Genomic DNA, 12,511 nt, shown 5'->3' with positions numbered 1-12,511 from the left:
GCAAGTGCTCTACCACAGAGTCACATCTCTAGCCACTTCTGTTTCAAAATCATTGAACATCTGCCAATTTATGATGAGGAAAACATTTATTGATTATTTATTGAATATCCACCAGGTATTCTGGCATTTAACTGCCACTGAACTCAGAGATCCTTAGATTTTATCAAGAAAACTAGATGTGGGGACTGAGGACATAGCTCAGTTGGTAGAGCATTTTTGTCTAGCAGAGTCCTGGGCTCAATAGATCATTAGCACCACATAAATCAGGCTTGTACTGCCAGCACTCAAGATAAAGATACTGGAGGAAAAGGATATTAAATTCATCTCAGTTACACATGAAGTCTGAGAAGACAAACAACAACAGGGCTGGGGAGATGGCTCAGTGGTTAAAAGAATGTACTGTTCTTGCAGAGGACCCAGTTTGGATTCTAGGACCCACATCAGGTGGCTCACAACTGCCTGTGACTTCAGCTCCAGGGGATCTGATGCCTCTGCAGGCACCTGCACTCACATACACAGACACAGACATAATTACTGGATGTAGGCAATCTAAGGCCTGCATTCAATCTGGGCATGGTTGTGCCCCTGAACACTGGTTTCTTCGTGCTGTCAAATGAACGGATGGGCTACAACAGTGCTGCTTTTCCTCAGTTGGTTTCTGGTTGCTATGTCAGAGATCAGATCTGGGGGGGGGGGGGGCACGATGACGATGATGATGATGACGACGACGACGACAATACTCCTAGTCTCTGGAAGACCATGGCTAAAATATTCTTCCCCAGCTTTCGACCCCACTGCACCATTTGCATTTCCTTTATTAAGCTATGCCCCCAACACCAATTTCTGCTAATCACAGCCACCTTTCAAAAAGGGAGCTTAACTACTCAGCACAAGTCTTTATGGGTGCCAAAGAGCTCAAGCCCTATACCAGAGTCTGTCCATATAGAACCCTAGGCTACTAGTCAAGAATCCAGCACAACAGACCATTTCTGAGACAAAAGAATGAGACAGAAAAGGATGAGACTTCCAGAGTATCAGAAAACCACATTCCCATTACAAATGTGTTTCAGACATTATTACCCTGGCCTCGGATAAGCAGATAAGTAGACAGAAAATCCACCAAAAAAGCAGAGTTTGGTCAATAAATTAGCTGGCCACATCAAAGACTCCACTTTACACCACACCAGTACCTGTTGAAAATATAATCCAGGAGCCGAGCAGTGGTGGGTCATGTCTTTAATCCCAGCACTTGGGAAGGAGAGGCAGGTGGATCTCTGTGAGTTCAAGTCTACAGAATGAGTTCCAGGACAGCCAGAGTAAAACAGAGAAACCATGTTTTGAAGGGGACGGGGAAAAAAAAAAACCGGCCTTCATACATCTAGGTAAATGTTCTACCACAAAGATACACCCCTATACCCTACCTAGAACACATAGGACCTTACTTAGTTTCTCATTTGTCACATCAACTGTTTACCCAACTCAAGTACCAGCAAATATTTCCCCAATTCCAGGATTCAAACAGGATGAATAGTTTTCAATTCTGAAGTCTTATGTTAAAAACCAAACACATTCCATTCACGTTAATAAAAAGCAGCACGACTGCTACAGAACCATACTGTCAGTGGGCTGGAGGAGGGATCAGTGGTACATTTTGATGTGCCTCAGCCCCATCTTGCTTCCTCAATTCTGCTTCTGACATAGGCCATGTCAGAACAGCAGCAACTGAGGAATGTACTGCTTACCTATGTTCCCAGACTGGCCCTCTCCTTAGTCTGTGATGTCTCTCTGTGACAGCCTGGCCACCTACCCCAGGCTAGTTCCTTCCTGAGGACTGGCTCAATCAACTCTAGGTACCTGAGAAAGCAGGTGTCTTGAAGGCAACGATGAGCATTCCCAGACCTCTGATCTGCTGTGCTGCCTCCATTAACGCCATACCTCTCAGGGATGGACATGTTCTAGGCAGCAATGACCCGATCAATGTCACAAGCAGTGCCTCTGGCCTCAGGGAACCCGTGCCAGGCTGAGATGAACTACTGGAGTAGGCTCTAGTTCCTCCTAAGTTTATCTGCTGTTACAACAGTCACAATTCCTCCTGAGCCACTGTACTATACATACAACTCCAGATATCTTTAAGAGGGGAAGGGTTAAAAACTGATTCATTTCTGCTTTTCTTTTTTCTTCTTTTTATTTAGACAAGTGTCTTTCTCTGTAGCGTAGGCTGACCATAAACTCACAGCAATCATCCTACCTCAGCCTTCAAGTATTGGGATTGTAAGTGTTAAGAGACCACATTCAACTGCATTTCTGCTTTGTAACATGATTCCACATGGTGTCACTAATGGACCAATGCTGAAATTCCTCTGGCTTCCCAATGAGCTTTACCTCCAAAGCTATTTTATAGATTTTTTTTTTTTTTTTTTTTTTTGTATTGATGTTAAGATGTTAGGGACTCAACCCAGGCTGCCTTCTGAATATTAAGCACATACAGTCATTGCACCACATCCTTAGCCCTATACAGACACTTTTCTAACTGTAGAAGAAATAAAGAATTAACTAGCAACAAGCCTCAAAATTTGGTTACGTATGTAGGTACAAAGCTGGTTCATCAAATCCCTGTTCTGGCCCTCAACCCAATGCATTTCAACTAAGGCGCCATCTACTTCCTTCTTAATGTTGATTAGGCACTTAAACAGGTAACGTCCAGCTGCTTCGTCCAGGCGGTCTCCCTTCTCAGAAGCCTCTCCGTCCTGGGCTCCATTGCTGGAGCCTTTACAACTTTCCATGACCCCCATCCCTCCCCTTTCCTCACTCCTTTCATCCTCCATGGGTTCTGGAGTTTCCTCCTGGCAAAGTGACTCCTGGCTGAGGCAATGGCCACCGACAGTGGCAGATTCGCCTTCGGGTACAGCAAGGCCACACAAGGCACTCTCCTGGGAGCATGGGGCCATGTCCTGGCTACCACTCAGCTCTTTGGGAGTAGACTTTCTCTCCTCCAAGGCTAAGAGAACATCCTCAGGAGCTCGGGGCACCTCTCTTAGTTGTCTCACTCGCTCTCTTCTCTTCCGCCTTAAATGAATCCAAGAGTTTTCTACGGCTGTCAGGAAAAGGCTAACTTCTTCTTTTCCACAAGGAATTCGTTTATGGTGGACCTATGCGGAGGAAAAAATCAGAATTTTATAGGAAATCATCTGTCACTGCTTACCAAACTCCCTCAATTAAAACAAACCGTAAAGGTCATTATGGATAAATACTTCATCAATATGCTTGGTACACACCTTCAGATCAGTGAGGATTTTTTCTATCCATGTTGTCACAACTGTTATGCCTTCCACTGTCTCAGAGCCCAGTGACAAGGCTTTGAGGGATAATTCTTCCATCACAGACTCCAGCACTACAAACGTAATGGGTTTCCTCGGCTTTTCTAATCTTCTTCGTTTACTTGGAGGTGACTGAAAGAAAAAAGAAGAAAGTTACCCCAACAACGAAATACAGTCCACTACAACGGGCACTAGGAAGGACATTTCCAGGACTTCTGTTCCCAACCACAGGGCATCAAACACAAAGGCTTTTGCACGTGTTATTTCCAATGCTGGAGACAGCTCTGGAAGAATGCTCTCCCACTTCCTCTACTTTACAAAAAGAAAACTGAGGTAGAGGCTATGTCGTTATAGCTCAGTCACACCACTAGTAAAGACAGAATCAGGATTCAGACTCCAGCTACAAACTCTTTCAACCCTATCACTTGCTCTACTCTGGCTCCCAGTATGGACACTCTCCAAGCACTAGATAGATGGCCTTGTGCACCTGTGGTGCCCCAAGCAGGCCCACACTGAACTGCACACAGGCAGGGGTGACAACCCAGTTTGCAAAGTGTTTGTCACACAAGCCTGAAGATGTGCACCTGATCCCAAGAATCCACATTATTGAAAAGGAAGTACGGTGGCACACTTACGGGCAGTGAAAACAGGACTATGCCTGGGGTTCACCGACCAAGCCAGCCTCACTTAATCAGGGAGCCTCCCAGGCCAATGAAAAGCCCTATCTCAAAAAGCAAGGTGGATGGCTGCTGAAGAATACTAGCTGAGGTAGTCATCTGCTTCCACACCAAGAATACTACTACCACTATTACTACTACACAGTAAGGCTGATTAGAGATGGAACTCAATGGTAAAGCACATGCCTAACATAAAATCATCAACTGACAGTTTGCTTGAGTTTAAATATGCTAAGTGGTTGGCAGGGGTGGAGTGGTGATGGCGCATGCCTTTAATCCCAGCACCTGGGAAGCAAAGGCAGGTGGACCTCAAGTTTGAGGCCAGCCTGGTCTACACAGCAAGTTTCAGGTAAGAAAGGTATAGAAAGTAAGACCATACGAAACGAAACACTTGCTGAGGCTTGAAATACAGCCGTTTACAAAAATCACAGGCCAGGAATGATCAGAGCCACTGAGAATCACATGGGTGGAAGAAGCTGGGCCCAGACTGTCAGCCAAGGATACCAGCACCAATGAGAACACTACATTGAAAAGCTAGGCCACGGGAGTCCAATCACATCACACTTTCTACCTAGGACTTAGGCAGGTTACACTCCACCCACTAGAGGGACTAGAGTTCCACTTAAAACACCAAAAGTAACACAATTAGTAATTAAATTATCCTTTTAAAGTTAAAACTTTCTACAAGATACACTTAAAAAGTTACAATTTGGTGTCACAGGCTTTTAATCCCAGAATTTGAGAGGTAGAGGCAGGCCTCTGAGTTCGAGGCCAACCTGGTCTACAGAGTGAGTTCCAGGACAGGCTACACAGAGAAATCCTGTCTTGAAAAACCAAACCAAACAAACCAAACAAAAGAAAAGAAATTGATATTAAACCCAACTCCATAGGCCCTGGCACTAGGACAAGTTTGCACCTTATTACAGATACTAATACAGAAAATTATTTTCCCCAACTGAAGTAATTTTGTTGTTGTTGTTTCTGAGGCAGGATCTCACATAGTCCAGGCTGGTCTCAAAACTCTCAAGGATGAGCTCAAATCTTCAATCCTCCTGCCTAACATATTAGATAGTACCAATCAATTAAGGGGCCACGGAGTATACGCTAGTAAAAACTCGAGTCAGGCAGTGGTGATGCATGCCTTTAATTCCAGCACTTGGGAGGCAAAGGCAGGCAGATCTCTGTGAGTTCGAGGCCGGACTGATCTACAGAGTGAGTTCCGGGACAGGTTCCAAAGCTACACAAAGAAACCTTGTCTCAAAAACAAAAAACAAACAAAAAAACCTCGAAAAATTTCATGGCCACAGAGGCAACCACTATGAGAAAGAGAACTTATGTGTGGGACAATACAAAGAGACTGAGATGGAGCCAAACTGTTTTACTCAGAAAAAAATGATTTACTCATTCTTCTCTACTATTCAATATGTAACTTACTTTCTTTTTCTTTCTTTCTTTCTTTCTTTTTTTTTTTTTCTAGACAGGGTTTCTCTGTGTAGCTTTGTGCATCTCCTGGAACTCACTCTGTATCCCAGGCTGGCCTTGAACTCACAGAGATCCGCCTGCCTCTGCCTCCCAAGTGCTGGGATTAAGTATACAGTGTTCTGTCTGCCTGTATGCCTGTTGGCCAGAAGAGGGTACCAGATCTCATTACAGATGGCTGTGATCCACCATGTGGTTGCTAGGAACTGAACTCAGGACCTTTGGAAGAGCAGCTAGTGCCCTTAACTGCTGAGCCATATCTCCAGCCCAGTATGTAACTTTCAATACAGCAAACAGAAACTCTTCTACATCTACTCTAGAAAGTTTGTATCTATATTCTGGATTTTATATCTATAGAAAGTATTGCCATTGTTATTTTTGTGATATGAGGGATGGAATCTAAAACTACGTGCATGCTAGGAAAGCATTCTATCACTGAGCTACATGCCCAGACCACAGACAGGAACTCTGACCAGAATAGTAGACTTAGGGGAACTCTAATTTTTCCCAGAGGAGAAGCTGTTGGGATGATTCAAAACAAGTGCTCACTTCGGCAGCACATATACTAAAACTGGAACGATACAGAGAAGATCAGCATGGCCCCTGCACACGGATGACAGCAAATTCATGAAGCGTTTCCAATTAAAAAAAAACAAAAAAAAAAAAAAACAAGATTCTTCAATAAAGACTGCACAAAGAGGTTATGGTAGCCAGGCTCAAGAAAAGACAAAAGACTTGGTAAGCAGAATGAATATCCAAGTGTTTAAAGTCTGGGCTAGAAAATCAGACTGGAATCATCCTGAGTGAGGTAACCCAAACCCAGAAAGACAGTCATGGTATGTACTCACTCATAAATGGATTCTAGATATAAAATAAAGAACAATCAGACCACAGCCCATAGAACCATAGAGGCTATATATATAGTAGAGAGGTCCCTAGGACGACTGTGGCTTATAATAAATTTCAGATCTACTCAATTATTGGAAAAAAAAAAAAAAAAGCCAAATGAATGGAAACACATGAACTATGAACCAAAGGCTGAGGGGCCCAGCTGGATCAGGCCCTCTGAATAGGTGAGACAGATGATTGGCTTGATCAGTTTGGGAGGCAACTAGGCAGTGGGACCAAGTCCTGTGCTCATTGCATGAGTTGGCTGTTTGAAACCTGGAGCTTTTGCAGGGACACTTGGCTCAGTCTGGGAGGAAGGGACTAGACCTGCCTGGACTGAGTCTACCAGGTTGATCTCAGTCCTCGGGGGAGGATTTGCCCTGGAGGAGGTGGGAATGGGGGGTAGGCTGGAGGTAAGGGGAGGGTGTGGGAGGGGGGAGAATAGGGGAACCTGTGTCTGATATGTAGAACTGAATGGTATTGTAAAATAAAATAAAATAAAAAAAGAGAAAAAAGAAAAAAAAAAAAGAAAGAAAGAAAATCAGACTGGGGCTTGACTTTCTGCAGCCTCCAGAAGCTGGTATTGCTGTTCACACAACTGTTCCCTGGTTTAATGAAAAAGAAACAGTACGTGTATTCAAATAACGACAACTATATGCAGTACATCAAACCTTCCAAAACCTACTGATGTCCTATTCACAGGGCTGTGCCTCAGCTTAAGGCCTAAGCTATTCCTTTAAACATTCAACAAATCCTTCTTTAGGATAAACAGCCAAGGAAACAAACAGGTAAATCTTGGTCCCTAAAGTCCAGATTAGCTCCAACTGTTTCTTTTTCTGAAATGCTCTCATCCCTATCATTCATCTCAGCACTTATGAATGTACAATTTTTATATACATTGTTTCAGCTGTGTTTTGCTTTGCTACAAAACTAACACTTAAGAAACTGTCTTTTCTGATTTCTTTGTTATTACCACAGCAAGGCTCATACTTTGATTCTGCTCAAAGCTCAGTCCCTAATCACTACATCTGTTTTACAGCCTAATTTAGACCTTGGTAGAGTTCTGATTCACAAACCATTTTAAAGTTTGGTGTGGTGGCACATACCTACCTGTAATCTCAGAACCAAGAAAAAGAGGCAGGAAGAACACCATACCTGATCTACATAACAAGTTCTAGGCCAGTCAGCACCAGAATAGTGAGACCCTACCCTACCCCTAAATAAATAACTAAAAACCAAACAAACAAAAAACTCAACTCTCACATATGATAAGCAATAAACCATCCATCTACTTCCCAAACTATTTCTTCTTTAAATTTATTTTTAGTGCACTGTTACATGGAGACTGAAAGAAGGTATGGGATTCCCTGGAATTGGACTTGTGGTTTGTGAACTGCCACATGGGTGCTGGGAACCGAACCTGGGTCTGAGAGAGCAAGAAGCAAGTGTAACCACTGAGCCATCTCTCCAGCCCTGTGCACACGTTATGAACCAGGGTTCCTGAGCAGCACTCACATCAAGAGTACACGATTTACTAGAGCTATGTGTCACCCTCTCCCCTTTCCCTTCAACCAACATCAACTTCCTAAAGCAAACCAGACCTGAAGCAGCACCTTGTCGACTTAGAGAACTGGGAAAGGGGTTCTAAAAGTGACTTGCCAGCATCCTGTGAAATCCACTGCTTCCCCATGCCCTCATCAGTCAGAAACGATGGTACAAAAATTCTACCAACATTAAGTAGGTTGTCTTTTCACTGCTAAAATGAGTCTAGACAACAGCAGTGGGCTCAGTGTAAGCACTAGAATTAATTGAATTAGAATTTTCAGCATGCAGCACCAACAGAAACAAGTCAGTAGGCCTGAGATAAGTGAAGACAAGTTGCCATAGGAACTTGCACATCACGATAAAAGGCAGGGTGGGAGTGAGGAAGTAGGTCAATATTCTTGTTTAACCAGTTCTATTCTGTCTTCCTCTCTTGAGTGAAACAGCATTCTAATCCTGCCCGACCCCACCAGGAGCAAGAGAGGAACGTCAGTCATGAGTTTTCCAGAAAAACGGTGACTGGGGGAATCTAAGAAGGAAGGGGAACCAAGAGGAAGGTCAACCCAAACTCTCCTAAGAGTAACCTGGACCTACCCACAGGGAAAGCAGTCGTTCATCAAGGGTGCCAAATGCTAAGAAACTGTTGCTGGGTTACTACAAATCAGAAGCTGTCACCACACACACACACACACACACACACACACACACACACACACACACACACACACACCAGCAGTTGAAGTGCAGCTAATGGAACACTGGGGAATGCATTATTAGCAGCTTAGGGATGACTGCAGCGGTGGGGAGGGAGAAATACTCAGTAGCATGGGAGGAATCTCAGGCCCCTAGCAAGAGGCATTCCTTGACGGATGGAAACTATGCAGGCTACAAGATACCCTAAAAAGGAGAGAGGGAGGCTTATAGATTCCTTTTCTAAGTAAGCTGATTTTGAAAAAACATAAATAAAAATAAACTGATTTTGTACAAAGACACTGCCCTTTAACACTAATATCTGTGATGACTCCCTCATCCAAGAAGTCGAACAAGAACGTGTCTGGGTTATTGTGGGGAATGTCAAAGTCCATTATCAGCTCTTCCCAGCTGTGTCAAAAACTGTGGGCAGCAGGTTAAGAAGACACTCTTGGAAGCAGGTGCTGCTCCCCTTTCCCACAGCTGTTTATGTCTGCACAGGCAGAGCTCAGGGCATTGCTAATGACTTTAGCCATCTGCTGTGTAGGTCCTAGTGGTCTAGAAAACAAGAGAATAATATTTGAGGAGGAGGAAGCTATGAAAAGCTGAGGCATCTTTTTAACTAGTAATCAAATTAAACACTAACCTCTGGGTACCCTACTGCACAGTCCAGAAGCAAGTCTAGACTCCCATAGAAAGTACACTCTAGAGAGGCAATTTCAATCCTGCAGAACATCTAGTTGTGGAGAAAGAATTGGCTCAGCTTCAAATCTGACCCTCGTGTTTTCAAAAACAAGGCAGCATCTGCAAACCATTCCTTGGCGCTCCCACATACATCTATCTACCTCTCTGTCTATAGCAACAGAGAAAGACTCAAAGACAGCAACATCTAGAATAGCTCTGGAGACCAAAAATGGTCAAGTCATTGGAGGAGGTGGCCCCAGAACAAGCCTGCTATATGGTGTAGTGGGTATTGCCTCCGCCAATGACCTTGGACTACCCAATAGAGGCAGTGCTTCTTGTCTGCCTACGTGACCTCTCAAAAGGGAAGAGAAAGGGGGATCGCATGCTCTCTTAGGTGGTGAAGACCTGGTCAGGTGGTGTGAAGCAGCATGTAATTGGTCTCCAGCTTTCAAGGACTCTGCAACTGAATTTACCATATCCTGTATTCATGAATATATTTCCCCATTTCTTATCTTAATAAATCCCAGATTCCCCTTAAACAGACTCTCGTAGATTTCGCTAACAATATGGACTGGGATGGAGACCTGCAACAGTCAGTACTATCCTCCACACACACCATGAGAAGAACGAGCTGAATAGTTGAGCACAGGTTAGAATGTGTGGCTCCAGGCAAGCAGCAGACCACTCTTGCAGGGAGATTTAAGAAGAAACACATGCTATTCTATCACTACCTCCTGGGAGGCCCAGAAAACCATTCAGTCTGCTTGTTTTTTTTTTATCTGTGTGTGTGTGTGTGTGTCCGTCCCCGCACATATGCACACTCACATAGGTACCCATGAGGGGCAGAGGAGTGTATTGGAGCCCTTGGAGCTGGAGTTTCAGGTGTTATGAGCTGGCAGATGTGGAGGGTTAGGATCTGAACTCCAGCACTCTTAACCATTGAGCCACATCTCCAGTTCTTTTTGAGGCAGTTTCCTTGGTACTACTTCAGGCTGGCTTCAAACTCGGAATTCTTCTGCCTCTACTTTTCAAGCTCTGGGACTGGCACATGCTACCCACACCCACTTTCTAGTGGTAACCATAGAAGACGAGCCAGAGCTTTTTACTACGATCCGCACAGTTGTTACACTGGAAAAGGAGACAGCCACAGAGCTAGGAGTATAACCTGGGGTACAACATTTGCCTGCAATACTTGAGACTCTGGGTTCAAGCTTCAGCACTGAGAAATCAGAACAGGAAAAAGAAAAATGATTGCAAGCACAACGACAGCTTTCTAGCAGCTTAGGAAAGCAGCAGTGGCCAGGTAGAGAAACAGAATGAAGAATGTCCACCACAAGTTACACTGGCCAGGCGTTCCTACAGGCTATGCTGCCGACACTTCTAACTTCTAAATGATGCTAGGATTAGCTCTTGTTTACAAACAATTTCCATTTTGCCATAAACATTTGGAGAAATGGAAATTCTCCAAATGGAAAACGTGACAGTACAGACTGAGTTCATTTATGATCTGTGGAAGCTTATCACGTGATGGGCATTTGGAGAAGCCAAATCAAGCCTTTACTTACCGGTACTGTGACGTCATCATAAAAACTCCAAGCTAAGGCCCATCGCATTGTCCTGCCTTGACAGAACTCCGTGAAGGTGACTTTAGGAACCTGAAACCAGTAAACGCAGCATCTCATATAAAAGTTCTGTTTGATTTGAGAGAGGGTCTCAGGTAACTAAGGGTGACCGTGAACTCCTGATCCTCCTGCCTCAACCTACTGAGTACTAGCAATCAAGTGCATGTCACCATGCCCACCTTCAAACTAAAGTCTTTCTAGTAATGATTCTGGCTGCTAACTCTTATGGTTGTTTTTTGTTAGTTAACAAATATTATTTAAAAAAAAAAAAAAGGGTATATACAGCTGATTATCGCTATACAGAATTTTTACCTCTCATAAAATATTAAAATTTATAGATGTCTCAAAGGTCAAACAACAAACAGCTGAAACAGTTCTTTAGAGTCACTGTAAAATGGTTTAGGTACTTTTTCTTCATTTCTTTGACAGAGGACTTGGCTACCTGGGCCAAACTGGCCTTTAGCTTGGAATCTTCTTGCTTCTACCTCCCGGGAGCTAGAATTACAGATGTGGACCGCCTTAGCAGTGTGGGGTTGAATACAGGGCCTCAAGCGTATGCCAGACAAGCACTCAGTGCACTTAAGCCTGTGTTTACTGTTGTTTTGAGACAGGGTCTCACTCTGTAGCCCTGGCTTGCCTGGAACTTATTATGGAGACCAAGGTAGCCTCAAACTGAAACCACCTGCTTCTGCTTCATGAGTGCAGGGATTAAAGACATGACCACGTCCAACCTTTGTTTACTTCTTTAAACACAAGAGCCAACCAAAGTCTGGCCATAAGCAGATGTATAATCCCTTTCACTTATCAGATTTCAATAAAGAAAAAGTAGCCAGACAGTGGTGTGTGGTGGTATTGTGTTCCCCAAAATATTGTGTACTCTAATAAATTTATCTGGGGTCAGAGAACAGACAGCCACTAGACACAAAGGCTAGAAAATGGTGGCACTCACACCTTTAATCCTAGCATTCCAGAGATAGAAATCCCTCTGGATCTCTGTGAGTTCAAGGCCACACTGGAAATAGCCAAGCATGGTGGCACACGCCTTTAATCCCAGAAAGCCAGCCTTTAATCCCAGGGAGTGGTGGTAGAAAGCAGAAAGATATATAAGGCGTGAGGAACAGAAACTAGAAGCTTTTGGCTGGTTAAGCATTTGGCTGGTTAAGATTTTGGCTGGTTAAGCATTTGGCCTGGTTAAGCTTCAGGCTTTTGAGCATAGTTCAGCTGAGACCCATTCCGGATGAGGACTCAAAGGCTGAGGAGACAAGACCAGCTGAGGATCCGGCGAGGTGAGATAGCTGTGGCTTGTTCTGTCTCTCTGATCTACCAGCATGGACCCCAATAACTCGCCTCGGGTTTGATTTTATTAATAAGAACCTTTAAGATTCCTGCTACAGTGGTGGTGCACGCCTTTATTCCTAGCACTCAGGAGGCAGAGGCATGAAGATCTCTGTGAGATCCAGGCCAGCCTAGTGAAAGAGCTAGTTCCAGGATAGCCAGGGATACACAAAGAAATCCCAAACAAACAAACAAACAACAACAACAAGTAACTAACTATTCTGTAGTTTTTAATATCTTTAACAAGAAATACTGGGCTAGAGAGATGGCTCAGCAA

The 12,511-nt window shown here is 43.9% G+C and overlaps 1 protein-coding gene and 1 non-coding gene across 2 annotated transcripts in view; one reads left to right on the top strand and one right to left on the bottom strand.

The window, feature by feature from the left end:
* Positions 1-2,166: 2,166 nt before the first annotated feature.
* Positions 2,167-12,511, bottom strand: part of Mettl16 (methyltransferase like 16) — a 45,744-nt gene continuing 35,399 nt past the window's right edge. The window contains exons 8-10 of the mRNA XM_028866716.2: positions 10,843-10,932; positions 3,276-3,449; positions 2,167-3,149 (exon numbers count right to left, since the gene is read on the bottom strand). Of these exons, the coding sequence (XP_028722549.1) occupies positions 2,550-3,149; positions 3,276-3,449; positions 10,843-10,932 (864 nt within the window). The 3' untranslated portion in view covers positions 2,167-2,549. The remainder of the gene's footprint in view (positions 3,150-3,275; positions 3,450-10,842; positions 10,933-12,511) is intronic.
* On the top strand, positions 6,015-6,120 carry LOC114691631. Its single transcript, XR_003734241.1, has one exon. It is a non-coding gene; the product is annotated as a U6 spliceosomal RNA (small nuclear RNA).

Source organism: Peromyscus leucopus, chromosome 8b (assembly GCF_004664715.2).
Source record: "Peromyscus leucopus breed LL Stock chromosome 8b, UCI_PerLeu_2.1, whole genome shotgun sequence".
Classification (NCBI taxonomy): Eukaryota; Metazoa; Chordata; class Mammalia; order Rodentia; family Cricetidae; genus Peromyscus; species Peromyscus leucopus.
This window is presented reverse-complemented; position numbering and strand designations above follow the sequence as displayed.